A 17,134-nucleotide genomic window follows, 5' to 3' on the forward strand; every position below is an offset into this window, starting at 1 on the left:
GGCCTGGAGAAGTTTAGTCATTTATCCAACCTATCCAACCTCTTGAGGAAGAGATAAAATAAGGACATAAATCCCTGACTGCCAAGCCCACAGTTATTTATTTTCAATAGTGACCTATACAAGAAAAAAAAGATCTGTCCTGGCATAAATATGTGATGTGTGTGATGTGTAGGGTAAAAAGTGTAGATTCACTAACCTGAGGGACTCTTCCCACTGAACTTCTGAAGCAACTGCATATTCCAAAAGTTTATCTTATTTACAGTTTATTTTATACACTATCAGTATATACTGTACTGTTTATCTTATATACTGTCATATCCCCAATACTTGGCACATACTCCTTTCATATGTGCTGATTAAATGAAAGTATCAGCCTCATAGTAAACAGAGGCCTATTAACAAACAGGTGCCCCTCAACCACCCCAGGTAATAATTACTCTCACTTCCTGCACAGGCCACAGCCTTGGAGCCACTCACACTCATGAACAGCCACACATGCACAGCACCCCTTGAAGGAAAAGAAAAACAAATTTCCACATGCTGCATCACACCTGGCTTTGCAGGTATTTCATAGTCAGATGAGGGACAAGGACAAAATTGCCAGCTTACAGCTTGTTTCAGTATTTCTAGGAGCACCACAAAGACACACATAGATACATACACATCTATGTGTATGTGGAGAAAGACCCATTTACAAACACAAATGTACAAATACACATATGCATATCAAAATCACTTCAGAATTAGGCATGATACAAATCATAAATAAATTTATATATACAGTAACATACAAGCTGGTTTTGCCCAAGCATACTCACAAATGTACAAAAACACATACACAAAGATAATATTTACCTCAAGGTCTGACTGTGAAAAGTAAATGAGATTATGTGAATTCACAGTAGCTCTTGACACACAGAAACCATGCTAATAAAGGTTAGCTCTTGATTATATATATAAAAATACATATATTATTTATTATATTTAAATTTGTATCCAACTCATATTAATATACACCTTCAAAACAAAATTTCCTTTTCAGTCACTACTCAGAATATCATGGAAATTCTAGATTGTGGGAGCCAATAACAGAACCGGTAGTGTGGGATGTGCTATTGTAGTGCAGGGGGAGGGGAGGGAAAATCCTGCTGGTAGGAGGCTAGTAAACAAGACTTTCCAGAAGTTTTTGCTTGGGAGAAGGCCTAGCCCTGGAGGGAACTGAGCTGATGAGTACTCTTGGGAGACCAACCAAAGGAGTTTCTAACGTTATTGGATAAGGAGAAGGGGTTGTCCTCTCTCAGTAGCCTTGGGAGGGAGAGTCCCCAGAGTGCCAGTGAGTTCAAATCAGCCAGAAAATCCTTTAAAGTATTTATCCTATAGTCCCATAGCTTGGAGAAAATCTGATTAACTCCATCTCCCCAGATGGGCTTTAGAGTGAAATGTATAGCTGGCTTCTAAGATTCAAATAAGGTGGGAAAACAGCGGAAGAAAAAACAGGGAATGTGAGTCATAACACAATCTCTGTGTGTACAACTTGGGTCTGCCATCAATTTGGAGCAAGCCACAGCTCTGTGAGGCTCAGTTTCCCCAGCAAATAAAAGGCAAATAAAACTGTCTCCTGTCCAGTTGGAATAAGGTGTTTTTATTCCCTCTCAAAAGGGTGCCAGCCACAACACCTCCCACTCAACCCTGGAAACTGCTCAAAGAATTTCTCTCGTATTTCCCTGCTGCGGTGACCCTTGAGGGGGTCTTTATCCACCAGACTTCTTTTTGGATATTCCTCCTTTCTTTCTGGGGCCAAATATTATAACTTCAGAGCTCTTTTTAAAAAATCAGGGATCTGCTTCAACTCTTCCTTTTTAAAAGGATAAATTGAGCCCAGAGTAAGTCTTAACTAGGAACCATGTGTTTTACTCACATGCAACTGAATTCTTTAAAAATCAAGGCAACCTTTTGAGAGACCTAGGGTGATTAATTCCATAACCTCTCTTACCCTACCGCTTACACGGAAAGAAGCTTGGGGGTAGGAGGGGAATTGCGCAGATCTCGTCCAGCACTCCAAGCGTTAAATTCAACCCGGAGTCTAACAGGCTATTGGCCGAATACCGGGAGAAGATCTGGTTTTCGTAGCCGCGGGCCAATGAACACCTCGAGTGGGAGGGTTTGAAGATACTAAGGAGTTTCCCCCCTTTTTTTATCCTCTCAACCCCCTCCCATCGGCTGTCTCCGCTCCCATCCCCCACGCCTCCAGTTTGTTAAATTAATGCAGTAAGAAAGTCTGAAGATCTGTAGGAGCCTTGACCAAGGAAAGATGAGCGAGCTCAGAAAACCGAGATGCATCTGAGACATTGGGCTCCTGAGCCCCGCGGGGTAGCCATGGACCCCGGTAGCCCCTGAAACTTACCCCGGGCTCTCTGACGCCTGCGGCCCCAAGCAATGGGACACCTTTTCTGCAGTGATCATAACTTATTCGGCGGGGACCGGGGACCAGGAAACAGGAATAGCAAGGCGACAGCAGAATAGCACCGAGGCAGGGGAATGAGATTCCGAGACTGGATTGCGATGCGCCAGCCTGGCACACTCTCCGAGATTTAACTGAAGGCAGCACCGTCAACCGCTTTCCCCTCGCCTCTAACCCCCTCAGCCGGCCCAGAGCCATAAAGCTCTGTTCTCTTTACCCAAGATGCTCGCCCAATCCAACGGTCCGAGGCCAACGTTCTGATCTCCACAGAAGATTTTTTTCCTTGCATGGAGCTGGCCGTTTAAACAGAAAAACAGGGGTAAAAAAAAAAAAAAAAAAAGGAAATATACCCACCCCCAAACGTGCCTCCCCAGCGCCGCAGGGAGCCAACAGACACGCTGGAGTTTAACAAACAGCAATACTCTTCGCGCTCCTGAAAAGCAGGGCTGGACGCTCTCCGTGGTGCTGAAACGCCTCGCAGCAGCCGCTGTCCGTGGTATCCACAGCCCCCTCGCTCCGACTTCCCCTGGGGCTCTCCCTCCGAGCCCCTGTTCCCCGCCTCCCCTTAACATCTGGATTATTTTTTTCAATAGCGCTTTCTGGTTTTGTAAGTGCCAATTTGAAACATTTTTGCCCCCATAACTCGTGGACTACAAAGCACAAGGACCTGAAAAATGTACAGCTTCAATACTCTTCGACTCTACCTTTGGGAGACCATTGTATTCTTCAGGTATGCAATTTTCTACTGACCACATCGCTGTGATGGAAATGGGGGGAAAGAGTACAGAGGCTACCTTTGTCCGTGGTCCCATCATTTTGGGGAAGAGGGGTGCTGTATTCCACTGCAATCGGGTCCTTCCATCCCCCGTCTCCCTTCTCCCCCCTCCCGCCCCCCCGCCACCTCCCCCCACCCCCGCCCGCAGGGTGTCTGGCTTGTGCGTGGAGGTCTGAGACAGTCGCTGTTCTGGCAGCTGTTTGCCTGTTTCTTACGGTTTGTTTGTCCTTCTGTCTGCTACACCCCCCACCATTGGTCCCCAGCCCCACTGCATGTTGGCTTTCACTCGGCTGAGGACTTTAAGGGGAAGCTTTAGGAGTTACTCAGTTTAATTAGGACTGCATTCTCCCTAACCGCAGTGCCGAAAACCTCAGCTTTCCCGTCTGGGAGCCAAGTGACAACTAGTGGTGACGGGGAAGGTTGCACTCAAACTCGCTGGACACAGAGCATTTCATTTTCTCTCCTTTTTTGCTGTTGTTTTCTTTCTCTGCGAGGAGGGAGGGAGGTTACTAAGGCTGAGTGCTTGGAAACAATAGTATTATAACCTCAGTGTGTAAAGCCCTGAACTTGGGTGCAGAGTGGATCTATTCAGGAACATACTGGGAAACATTTCCCTTTTGAAACTTTGACTGCCTCTTTCCCCAACCCACCTTTCCAAACTCTGTTAGCTGCAGATCCTGAACTCATGAGCAATCCTCATTCGTTTTGTTCTTTAATTTGTGCTTATATTTGACTCAACAGCTGAGTTCTCCCATCCACTGTCTCTCAGGTTAAAATTTTCTGCCTGAAGGCTTGGCATTCTTATGTTAGTAGAAGTGAAAAGTGAAAAATCACCTCTTCAAGAAGGATTGAAACAGACAGTCCTTTTGTAAGTGGGTGAATCATACCATCTTCAGAGATGGCTATGAAAAATTCCACTTATATGAATTGAAAAAAATTATTCTTCTTCCATGACGTGCAGAGATCATTAATCTTCCTCATTTTAGATGCCTGCCTCTCATATTTTACTGTGGCATTGGATTAACAGTCATTTGAAAAACCCACTCCAAATTGTTTTTAAAAACAAGTGGTCACCAAATATTATCCTCTCCCAACATAAAACAGCAAATAATTTTTGTTTTATTACACTTCATAGGAATTGCTGGTTTGAGTAATCTCTTGGCTGGTTTATTAAATGAATGACACCTCCCCTTAAATAGTAAGTTTCTGTATTTCAGCCTCTTTTCATGTCTTTCTCCTGAGATGAAGAAAAGGCATGCCCCCTTCTCTGAGACACCCAATGCTAAAGCTTCTAATCTCCAGTTCAAATAATTATTTTGTAGGCCACGGAGTCCTGACCACAGATCAGAATGCAAATAGTCAGAGAGTCAGATAGAATGAAAAAGTACAACAATCCAGGACCTTACGAAACGTATCAAAATGTGGTTACTTTATGGGGGAAAGGGCAGGAAGTATTCTATTAATAATATCAGATCCTTTCTCCCCTGCCTATTTAATAGAACTACAAAATGTATGGAGGTTGGGTACTTTGTAACATTTGTATGCAAATTGATTCTCTGTTTGGTTTACAGGAGACAGAACTGAATCAGAGAGATTAAAGAGCAAATTAATAGAACCAAGCACATCTTTCTCCCCACACACACTCTCTTTTTTTCTTGATGAACAGTATACAGTGCTTGATTTTCCTCTCCCAGACATTGTCTTTCACAAAAGGGAGACTCAGTCTAAAAGGTCTGCATTGTAGTCATTTTGATAAGGTTATGAATCCACTGTGTTAATTCTTCAACTAAGCTGGTGGTGGCCTATCAGCAAGCATCATTCTACATCTCTTTCCCCTACGTGTGTGAATGCACACATGAGCTACAATGGATGTGAAATATAATTCCATGTGTTTATAAGGAAAGAAGAGTTATAACTGTGGAGAGCTGGAAAGGTGGGTGGCACCACTGCACTCTTAAAATATAGGAATGGCTACTTCATTAGAGGAGTAAATGTTGATTTTTGAAACATATTACAGATAATAATTGAACTCAGGAAATTCAGCAATTTTTCAGAGAGATTTTTTAAAAAGTCATGAGGAAGTAAAGTGAGTAGCTTGTATTTGTTCAATTGGTATTTTCATTTCTAACTCACTCATTTTTAAAATTCCAGGCGAAAATACAGAAGCATTATAATGTGAGGACTTACTAGAATGTATGTGGGGGTAAATGGAGGCTGGCAGCTCTCTAGCAGGTTCCATTTGAATAACCCCTTCTTCCCCAGGGGATAGATGGTGTGTTGGAAGGCCAATCCAATCATCTCAGGCTCTCAGGTACTCCTTAGAATAAGTGATGCCAGCTGCTCACCTTGTTGGGGAAATCGGGGGCTAGGAAAGGCTCTCAATAATAGACATGCTGCATCAGCACATAATCAGCGAAACGGCAATAACAACAGCAAAACAAAACAAAAACAAAAACAAAAATCAAGTGAGTGAGGCAGAAATCCCATATGGTACCAACACAGAGGAGGAACTAAGGTCTTAGAAAGGGAGACATGGGGTCCTGGAAGACAAAAAACATTGCATGCTCATCAACTGTGTCTTCATAAGTAAGATCGGGCGATTTGGCTGTAGTTCCTGATCTGATATTTTTTAAACCTATGATTCTAAAATTCTGTAATTGGCATTCTGAGAGTCAATAACCTAAATATTTTCCCTTATTTTCAGTTGAGAATGGGGCCGTATATCCAGACTGGTCAAAAATAATAGGCAAATTTTTTTAATGGTAGAAGCACATTTCTTTCAAATGTCCTTTCAAGCCAAAGGGAACTTGGCTTTGATCCCCAGAGCCCTTACAGAGGCTTATGGCTGGGGTTGGCCCAGTATGACCCCAAAATTCTCTTGCCTTCTGAGCAACTCAAACAGACCCATGTTTCTCAAGCTCTGCACTACTGGCACTTTGAACTGGATAATTATTTGTTATGGAAGTTGTCCTGGGCATTGTGGGATGTTTAGCAGCATCCCTGCTGCTAGTAGCACTACCTCCCTGAGTCATGACCATCAAAAAATGTCTCCAGACATTGCCAAATATACATCCTGGGCAGAGGGGAGACAAAATTGTCCAAGGTTTCAAACCACAGTACAGAATGACCAAATTTTTAATCAGCTGCTCCAATGTACTAATTATAATGGGAAGGAAAGTCTAGCTTCCTTGAGAAAATGCCCCCCATGAAATACACAAAGCACCCTGATGAAACAAAAAGGGACCTAGCATGTGCTTGAGAAGGGAATAAAGGCAGGGAGATGAACCAGATCTAATCCCTGGGTGGTTTTCCCAAAAGATGAGCAACTTTTCTTTAATGTGCTACTTCCCTCTTCCATCCCAGTAGGTGCTTCCTTGCACTGGATTTTGTACTGAATATGCCACTCAGCTGCTAACAAAGGTCATCAAAACCTTGAAGGGAAAATGTTTCTATCCACATTAGGATCAAAAGGAAAATGACAAATACATTGTTTCATATCTCAGTCCTAAAGAAAAAACCTACCCAGTTGAAAGGTGAATGGGTTTTTCCTTGAGGTAGCCCCTGTGGCTTCTCCATCTCCAGGCTTGTCAAGAAGGGCAGATGACTGTCTTGATTTTTCCCTTCTGGAAAGACAGCTGTACTCTACCTTGAATCTTACCTGCTGCATTTTGGCACTGCAGAACTTGTCTAGGAGTTTCTGACATGGCCCAAGGACTTTTCCCCAACGAATGAAGTCCCTTGGGCAAGTTTGTATAAGCATCGAATTGCCAATTAGTCTACTCCCTTTATGGGCTTAGGAACCTTAAAAAACAGAAAAGAAAATGTTGTGATTTTGCTCCTGAAGGACAGGTGGGACAGGGACCCTAGGCTGGTAAGTGGAGTTATGAATCAGCACATGACTTCTGTATATTTGCCAAACTGGTAATGACCTAAGCAGAGGATATTTAGGAAATTGTTTTCTTTAGATTGCCTTATGAAAGAGGTTACGGCCATGTCCATGGTGCAGTGGAAAGAGAAGTTGGGCTATAAATTGAGAACTCCTGCCTCTAGAGTCAGCTTTGCTTCCATCCCACAGCATGGGCATAACAAGTCTCTCCCTCTAATGGGGACTCAATTTTCTTACCAATCAACTCAAATGACTGAATCTGACACTTCTACGCTCTCTCCAGCCCCTGATAAGATCTTTATCAAAGGCAGGGGTCCATACCCACAAAGCTTCAGGATGAATTGACAGGTGGTGACGCTGCCTTCATTTCTTCACTAGGAACTTGTTTATCATGTGCTTATGTGTTCAGTCTAAAACTAAGCACTCTGCAGGGACAGATGCCACAGTCCCTGTCCTTGCAGAAAGGGGAGACACTGCTCCCTTTAAAGGTACATTAAAATCATTTTTTCATTCTTCAGAGGACCCACAGAGCTCCCCTCCAGGCAGCCTGTGCGTGCGTCCTGCGACAGCATCACATTTATGTGGGCGTCATTAACTTTATTTCCTTCATCAGCTGGCAGAAGCCAGCATGATTTTTAAGATGGATGGCACTGTCTCCCTGCCTGGCCATCTTGAAACTATTCTGCAGGTTTGCGTTAAACAAAGAGGCTTTGGCCTAAAGGGAAGGAGACCTAGGATCCAGAATTTAGCTAGTGGCATGACCTTGAGAGGGTTCTAAGACCTTCCTGGCTCTCAGTTTCCTCAGCTGTAAAATGAAGAGATTCGGCCAATCGCGTTCTAAAATCACTTTTAGCTGTGCCAGTTTAGGATATCTTCTCCCAATCTCTTCCATGATAGCACAGCTTTCGTTACAGCTATTGCAGTATATTTCAGCTAGTATAAGAAATAGCCACATCAAGGTATAGTCAGGCTCAAAGGTCTGAAAGAATTGAGGACCTCACTAAGCAATTCACTTTTTGGAGAATTATCCTGACCCAGACACGATTATTGACAGATCCTATACATATGTCAGTTTCCGCGGGAAATGTTTATTGTGATGAGAAAACATGAGGCCTGATCGCTATACTCACAGATCTGAAAAATGGTGTGAGAAAGACAGACCAAACATTTCTGTACTTTTTATCAATGATTCTGTTTGGCTCTTTTTCCCCTCACAAAGCCTATGTTTTTTGTTTTGTTTTTGTTTTTTCAAAAAAAAATTTGTTTACCAGATACCATTCATCATTAACATATTTTTCCCATCTTTATTAATCAAAGGCATATGTAACTGCCAGAAATACTAAATACCTTGGGATAAGCAACGTCGCCACACTGAGTTGACCTAAGAAAAAACAAAAGTAAAGATCTGTGATTATTTTTAGTTAATCCAGAGAGCCTTGTCAGAAGTAAATATGCAATTTGTTAGAGCCTTTGAAATGTTTAAAATGCACTCTGAGTCCTCATTACTATTTCATGAATCTCCTATGTACCCAGGGACCCCATATTGGGAAACATTAGATTTGATTTATTCTATGTAGCTCCAAGAGAAAAATCAGAGTAAACTCATAGATTTTTTTTTGAAAGCACACATACAAATTCGGACTAAATATAAATCAGAACTTTCTGGTAGCTCTTTCAAATGGTACTGTGGGCTGCCTCAGTGGTAGTGATGGTATCTGTCAGTGGAAGTGTGCAAGGAGAGCCTGGACGTCCACCTCCCAGGAAAGACATAGAAGGAATTCAAGCTTCTTTTGCAAATTGAGATTTGTAATTTGCTGCAGAAGAGTGAATGAAATGCAAGTCAGAGACAATCCTTCGCAATTCTATATTCCCTCCTTTCCTGATTCCCAAATTGCCATCTAATCTTTGTAAGCTCTTCGAATCATGACATGAATACCCACTAACGGGGATATGTTTCTCCTTAAAATTGGATTGGATAATTAATAAATTGGACAAAGAACATATAAACACCATGCAACAAAGAATTATTGGAAGGAAATCACCTTGGTTATGTAAAAGCCTGGTTTTAAGAAATAAGAAGAGCCTCAGAATAAGCCAGAAAAAAACTACCAGAAAGTGCACTTGCCAACGGACAAGGCCACAGGCACCAATGGTGTTCACAGGACTGACGGCCTCTCAGCCTTGAACTCCAGCTGTCTCCCTGAACCAACTCCCTGTAAAGCCTAACACACAAAATGAAAATGCCATACAGCCAGCAAGCAAATTCATTCAGAAAGCACATTAGAAGGGAACAATGCCCAGAGATGCTGGGGAGAGGGGCTTATCCACACAGTGCCTATGTTTTGTAATGCAAGCTCTTATGAGGAGTACTGAGGCACCAAACTTTTGAAACTCCTTTCAAAGGATCCCTTTGTGGTTTTCTGAAGTGGATATTGTCCAAGCCTCCTGAGGCTAATTCAGTGCAATTAGATTACCACTCTCTGCCTTTGAATTGGGCTGGTTTTCAGTGTCCATTGCTAAATTAGTTTACCATCTTAACGGAGCTGCTGACAATCATTAATCCCAGCCGTGAAATGGGCAGCAGCTCTGGGCAGCATGCTCTCTTGCCTCATATTCTAGGCAACCCACAGGCACATGGAGAACAAGCCTCTGCTTCCTTTCTCACAAGTACATTCCCAGCTCTTCCAACCGTTCACCCTCAGAGATTCGTGTTTTCCTACAGAGTGTCTTGAGTATCAGCAGAATCATGGAATCTTGGGGTAGATTCTTAGCTTTAGAATTCAACGGCTGTCAAAGTTAGCTGTGAGGTGCTTGTCAAAAAGACAGATTCTCAAACATTTGTTAAGAGGACAGATCTCATAGTAAGTATTCTTACTGCAAATAACAACAACAATATTAATAAACATATAAAAGAGCAAGAAGAAACCTTTGGGGGTGATGGATAGGTTTATGGCATAGATTATGGTAATGGTTTCATGAGCATATACTTGTCTCTAAACTCATCAAGTCCTAAATATGCACAGCTTTTTTATGTCAATCACACCTCAATAAGGTGGTTTTAAAAATTAAATTAAATAAAATACAGCTTCTCAAAATCAAACTACTGAAACAGAATCTCTCAGAATGCGGACCCAGAAACCCATAATGTCAACAAGAGTCTCTAATTCAGTGCTTTTCAAACTTCAGTGTCCAGGATCACCTGAGGATCTCCTAAGATGCAGATTCTGGCTCAGGAGTTCTGGGATAGGCCTGAGTGTCTGCATTTCTAAAGCGTCCAGAAGATTGATGCTGCTGCTTCCTTGGATCAAAGGTTTGCACAGCAAGGCTCTAGATCATTCTGACAGGGAACCCCTGACATAGATCAACCCTTTTATTTTGCAGATGTGGAGGGGATAAATAACTGCCTCAAGTTTATAGAGTGGGTAAGCTCCCAAAGCCATACGTAATCTCCAAACTTACTCCCCTACATGTCATCTATAGAGTCCATACACCCTACCTCTGCCACCACACTTTCTTTCCTTCAGTCCTCACACTCTGTCCTTTCTCATAAACACATTCACCCTTCCAGAGGGTTTCTCAGGGAGCTATCCCCAAACTGGTGGCCTGGTCTCTGAAGTCCTGGTGCACCAAAAGCTCTCATTCACACCGCTGGGAACTCTATGTGACACTAGATAAAGAGAAGGGGCACCCGGGCAATGAGTTTTAAATCCTGGCCCTGGGACACAGCAATGAGTGTGTCAGGATTGATAAAGGAGGTGAATCAAGATGGTCAGAAGGAGAGGGTATGTGGTTTCTTTCTCCAAAGATGATCTCACTTACTAGTCTTCCTGTGTACATTGTACTCTCAACTTTTGTACTCTCAACTTTGTAAAGCTAGAGGCTTGCTTAGGACTCCCAGATGTTCACAGACCACTGCCACATTCCATCACCTGTCTGACCTCAGGACCATGATCTTCATTTTTCTCTATCCCTTTAACCTGTCAGCCTTTCTGCAAATCATGTTAGTATTTTATATGCCAAATAGAGTAACTACTATGATCTTCAGCCTTTTGAGAGCTGCGTGTTTATTGCTGTGTGCTCAGTTCTGCAACATTTGCCAGCTCCAGAGGAATGCGGCAAGGCTGCTGCAACCCTGGCTGCCAGGCAGATTTGCAGTACTGTCTTATAAAAAGCACTTCACAGGTTATAGCATGTTGTATATCCACGATCTCATATAAGCTGCCCAATCACCTTAAAAATTAGATACAGGACAATGGTTAGTAACTCCATTTTAGAGCTGAGAAAACTGAGGCTTAAAGAAAACAGGTGGTTTGCCTTTTGGTAACAGCAGGTAACCATGCTGTGATTCTCAGAGTAAAACCAGGATTCAAACACATATCTCCTTGCGCCTCACTCACCATACCGATATACAGAGATAGACAGATAGACAGAGATACATTTATGTAGCCCCTTTGAGCTGGTACAGCTGTCAGCCTAATAACCCTCTCCTTCTACCAGTGGATAACAGGGGTGGAAAGAAGCCTAGAAAAAAGAGCTGGAAATTTTTCACTGGCCTTTTGTTTGACAGAGCCTTATTCTTCCTACTCTTGGCCAGATAGGCATTTATTTCTCTGTCCTTGATCATGTTTAATTGTACAATGCATGCATACATTACCTTTTTAAGAAATTATAATACTACACCAAAGCCTGAGGTCCCCTTTGATAATGACCTCTAGGTCTCTTTCAACTGTTATCCTTTTTGATAATTTTTTATTCATATATATTATATATACATTATGTACACACATGTATATAACCATTAAAATATACAATCATTTCACGGAATCATATTTTCTATGCAATTTGCAGTTTGTTTTGTTCACATATTAACATGTCTTGGGAAGCCTTACTTGTTGAAGCATACAGTTCTACTTCATTCTTTTAACCACCACAGAGCATTTTATGTTATGGATGTCCCGTTGTTTTCTAGCCATCCCTTATTGATGGACACTTATACTTTTTCTAATTTTCCCACTGCAATCAGTGCTGCAATAATTACAGTGTACCTACAACTTTATGAACACATGTGGTATTTCTCCAGGTACATAATAAGAACTAGGAATGAAGTTGCTGGGGTACAGAGAAAATGCACCTTATATGTTAACAGATAACTGCAAACAGATATTCCTTTCTTCCTGAACCTTCCCTTCTGCCTTCCCTCATGATGCCCCATCTCAGCCCCAACTGCAATAACTCATTAAAAATACTCATTAGCATTTACCGAGTGTTTATTGAATGCTAGAGACTAAGCTAATAACATCATATGCCCTATCTCATAATTCTCAAAAAATACTATTACGTTCTATTATAAAAAGTACTATTCTATCCCCATTTTACAGGAGACAAGACTGATACATAAACAGGTTATGTAACTTGCCAAAGGTAAGACAACTAGTAAAAGGCAGAGCTAGGATTCAAAATTGGGCGTGACTGTAGAAAACACTCCTTTCACCATTACCCTGCCACTATTACTCTAAGAAAGAACCAGGGAGGAGGAAGGAGGAGACTAGACTGGATGAGAGAGATGAAAGATATGAATTTGCCTCTCTAGAAAATCAAGAGCTAATCTCTTGCAGGTGGTTCTGGATAGTTAAAAAGTTATTAACATGCATCTGTAAGTAGATACAAGCTTTCAATCTCTATCCTTGACACACAAGAGAAATTGCACTAGCCCCCACCCCCATCATAAGGTGTGTGGTTAGAGCTCTGTCAAGGGGTAGAGATAGTCAGCCACTGAAGGTCCTTTCTCCTTTGTCCCACCTGCCTTGTGACCAAGATCATTTCATTGAGAAAGCTAGCCAGGATGGTGGGGGAGAATTTCTGACTGAGTCAGGAGGTCAAGAAGAAGGGCAGCATAGTCTCTGGCCCAGGAAAAGAATTTTTTAAAATCTTGGTCCCTTTTACTCAGACCAAAGACATTTTTAGCTGTGTTCTCTAACCCCCAGACAGAGAGGACTTTCCCCAGTCTCCCTTATCTTCTGTATGTGCTCAGCCTCATGCACTAAACGTCTCACCACATGCCCCAGATGTATCACTCCCAAAGCAGACCTTCAAAGCAGGCTTTTCATAACATCTTTAAGCCAGGAAACCACATCCAGCCCAGACGAGGCAGGGGGAGCAGAAAGGGCCAGCCCTCCGTAATAGCCATTGGCATCACTCCTGACATGGCTTGTGGGAAACCCAGGCAATGCAGTCTCAGACATCTGTTTTCAATAGCTCTCTGGGTGACACCAGAGACATTTTCTAATGTGTCCCTACCAGCCTTATTGCTACTACAGAAAAAGAATACAGTAGAAATAAAGTCCCCTACTACCAACTCTTAAAATAGACCTGCTGGTTTGTCATTTTGTTTTCCTTTATTTTGTTTTATACACTATAAAATGTATTTGTTGTAAAATATTAAACAGCATAAGGAGATATGTTTGAAACTAAAATACACGTAAATCTTACTTCCTAGGATAAATCACTTAACAGCTTGATATTCATCCTCCTAAATGGTTTTAATAACATAACAATAACAAAAACATGAGTGCTTCCTATGTGCCTGACACCTTTCTAAGAGCTGGATAGAACTTAACCCATGTAACCTTCAGAACATTCCTATAAATCATATACTATTATTCATTTCATTGTACAGATGAGGTTAAATCATTTTCCTAGGATCACCCAGCTTGGAAGTGTCAGTGTGGGATTGGAATCCAGGAAGTGTGGCTTCAGACATCCCTTAGCTGCTGTGCTACCTTAGTAAGCTGCTTCTGTTTTACAAAAAATGGGATTATTCTAAACACCATGTTTGGCAACTTCTCTTTTATCGCTCAGGAATACCTTGTCAGTGTGCATATGGATCTACCTCATGCATTTTTGCAGTTGTGCTGCTCTTCTCTTGAAAATGCCAGGTTTTAATATAATATGAAACTCTCAGCTTGCCGCACACAGCACCCACTGCTATTTCCAACTCCTTTATCTCACACAAACTGAATTCCAACCCAAAATGGATTTCTCATTGTTCATAAGCAGCACATCCATAAGTCTCATCTCTGTATTGTAACTCATGTTGTGCCCTATACTCTCCATAAATCTGGTAAAGCTCCCCCCTCACTCTGCCTTAAAAGATACACCAACCAGCTCTAGGTTCAAACTCATCTGATTTTGAATCCTGCCTATGTTACTTCCTTGCTGTATAGTCTTGGCAGTTTGCTCAATCTTCCTGAGCCTCAAGTTCCTCATCTTAAAAACTGAGAATAACAACTTCACTGATAGATACACGAAGTCCCACTTCAAACACATTTTCCTATCAGAGCACAATCCCTTAACAAATGGTAATTTCCTCTCCTCTCTGAGATGCTATCCATGCCTTAAAACCTATGTCTGGCGTCATTTCCTCCATGAATTGTCCCTGGATTGCGTCTATGCCTAGCCCCAACTGGGCATGGACTCTCCTTCCTAAATCCTCTTGGAAATATAGGCATTATCCTTAGCACTCAGTTTGTTTAAAGTGACCTTACATACATTTGGGTGCCCTTCTAGCTTTCCTGTTGGATTGTAAGCCCCTCAAAGATTAGCGCTTAATGAATTTCTTGATGCATATGAAAAGCAAACAAGAAGAAAAGGAAAACATCCCCTGGTGCTTTCCAGAGTTTTCAGCTAACTCCACTACCCCCTCATAGATGTCATCCCAGGGGTTCATGTATATCAGACACTCAGTGTTTGTTAAATCAAATTGCTTTGTCCCCACGTGTCTGTTCCCATCCTCCTTCTATTGGCTCTGCAGAAGCCCAGGACCTGAAAGATTCCAAACAACCAACCCTAAAGCACTGCTGTATCTCACCATGACCCCTTTCTGCTCCAAGAAATGAGTCACAGTGAGAGTGTGAGCTAGATATGGCGGCGCAGCTCTGGCTCCAAAGCTGTTGCAGTGAGTTGCTTGCTCAACCTTACCCTTGCTCTCTGACAGGGCATGTCCAAACTCTGGGCCTCTCGAAACATCTGAGCCATTATAAACAAGGCTGCTCTTCACCATCACCAAGTCCTGTGGAGAAGCCCCTTCCATAAGACAAGGAAACCTTTCTAAAATAATTTTAAACATGAAGAAAGTATGGACTTACCTCAGTTAAAGGTAGTTTCCTCAATGTGACCTAAAACATCTAGTAGGAAAAAAGAAAAGAAAAACAGTCTTCACAGGAGCCAAGTAAAAGACTGCATCATGCCTAGAGAGAGGGTGCCTTGAATAAATGTATTGAATATGTCTTGGAGTGTAAAAAGCTATGCCTACTGAAAAAAGGAGGTGATACGGCCTAGTAAAAAATGTAATGCCTTATGCTGCCCAAAATTGGACAGCCTAGATATTACAGCAAGATTTTCCTTCCGCTGCAAATTCTGCTCTAACTTTGTAACTAGTCTCAGCTTTTCCATGCCTAAAATGAGATGGAACTATGTAAAGACTATGGGTCTTTCCAGTTGTCATTATCTAATTCTTAAATTAAGTTGGCATATTGAAGGCCCAGCAGTTAAAAACTCTAGCTTGGGAATCAATTATACATATTCCAAAATCCTAGTTATACTACTTGCTATGTGTATGCCTTGGAGCAAGATTATTTTTAAAATTGCTAAGTCTCAGTTTTCCTCATCTGTTAAATGGGAATTATAATTATCTCTTCCGGACAGATTATCATACATATTAAAAGGGAGAAGGCATATAGATAGTTGGCATTGCATATGGCACACAGCAACTGTACAAAGCAGGAAAACCACTATTACTATAATTAAAGTAAGATAGGTGCAAAGTGTTGCGGGAGCATACGAAAGAGCCTGGTTAACTCTGTCTGGAGGTGGGAAACAGTATAAATTGAAGACATTTCACAGGACTCAGGATAATTAAACTGGGCCATAAAGAATGACTAATTTACCAGGTAGGCAAAGAGTATCAGGAGAGTGAAGCAAACAAAGGAAAAAGGCTTGCAGAACAGTCAAGCTGAATGCTGTTGAGCTCAAGGCCACTGGGTAGGCCAGGCATCCACCCTGTTAAGTTGGCTCATCCCATTCCTGCTCTACCCTATTCTCTCCCAATGGCCTTTCTATCAATTAGAAGCCCAGCTGAGAGAGGATAATTTGTTCATTATCCAAAAAATATTTATTAATTCCTACAATAACCAGGAGTTGTTCTAAGTTCTGGGGATAGATACATTGAGGAACAGAAGATTCATGGTCCCTGCTCTAACACACCTTAACTTCTAGTGGGGGGTACAAACAAATAACTAGTGGGGGGTACAAACAAATAGACAAATTGGAAAACTATAGAATTGCAGGACCTAGTAAGTGCTCTAAACCCAATAAAGCAGGAGAGGGTGACAGAGAACAGTCTACTATCAAATCCACCCTCAGGACACCTACACTTTCATACATCTCCATTATCTCCCTTAAGCCTTATATAATAGGAGATGGGCAGGTTGTAGAGGACTGTTTCTTCTTCTAGTTGAGGAAATTGAAACCCTGAGGGGAAAAATGATTCATTCAAAGTCACACAGCCAGTTAGTATCATGGGCAGGCAACCTCATTCCATGCAGAAAAGTCAAAAATGGCCAGGATGAATGATTACGAGAAGTGGAGAGAGAAGGGAAGGCAAATAGCAAAACCGTTTGTATAGCAGGATCCCATTTTTATTTTTTTATATGTATTAATGTTCTCTTATGGGGAAGAAATCTACAGAAATGGACTGAAAACTGCTTATAGTTGTTATTATCTCTTGAGAATGAGACCATGGGGAACTTTTATTTCCTGCATTAAATATTCCTGTAATACTTGAATGTTTTACAACAATATATATTACTTTTGAAAAGCTGGAAAATATATTTTTTAATAAAAGAGGATTCCAGAGAGCATGGGCATTCAATCAAACTTAGTGCCCACCTTAACAAAAGGCAACCTGTACCAGGTAGGAAAGAAAGACATGTGGGGTCACCCAAACCAGTGCCGT

General features: G+C 41.8%; 1 protein-coding gene and 1 long non-coding RNA gene across 5 annotated transcripts in view; one reads left to right on the plus strand and one right to left on the minus strand.

Annotated features, from left to right (window-relative positions):
- Positions 1-17,134, minus strand: part of LOC105466837 (uncharacterized) — a 68,955-nt gene that overhangs the window by 20,302 nt on the left and 31,519 nt on the right. For 2 of the 3 annotated variants that reach the window (XR_011624568.1, XR_011624567.1), the window contains exons 2-3: positions 15,267-15,305; positions 5,424-15,190 (exon numbers count right to left, since the gene is read on the minus strand). This is a non-coding gene — a long non-coding RNA (uncharacterized lncRNA). The remainder of the gene's footprint in view (positions 1-5,423; positions 15,191-15,266; positions 15,306-17,134) is intronic. The other variant, XR_011624569.1, reaches the window with a different exon arrangement.
- Positions 2,162-17,134, plus strand: part of LOC105466838 (glycine receptor alpha 1) — a 103,385-nt gene continuing 88,412 nt past the window's right edge. Inside the window, exon 1 of one of the 2 annotated variants that reach the window (XM_011715916.3) lies at positions 2,162-3,191. In XM_011715916.3, the coding sequence (XP_011714218.1) occupies positions 3,136-3,191 (56 nt within the window). In that variant the 5' untranslated portion in view covers positions 2,162-3,135. The remainder of the gene's footprint in view (positions 3,192-17,134) is intronic. The other variant, XM_011715917.3, reaches the window with a different exon arrangement.

Source organism: Macaca nemestrina, chromosome 6 (genome assembly GCF_043159975.1).
Source record: "Macaca nemestrina isolate mMacNem1 chromosome 6, mMacNem.hap1, whole genome shotgun sequence".
Taxonomy (NCBI): domain Eukaryota; kingdom Metazoa; phylum Chordata; class Mammalia; order Primates; family Cercopithecidae; genus Macaca; species Macaca nemestrina.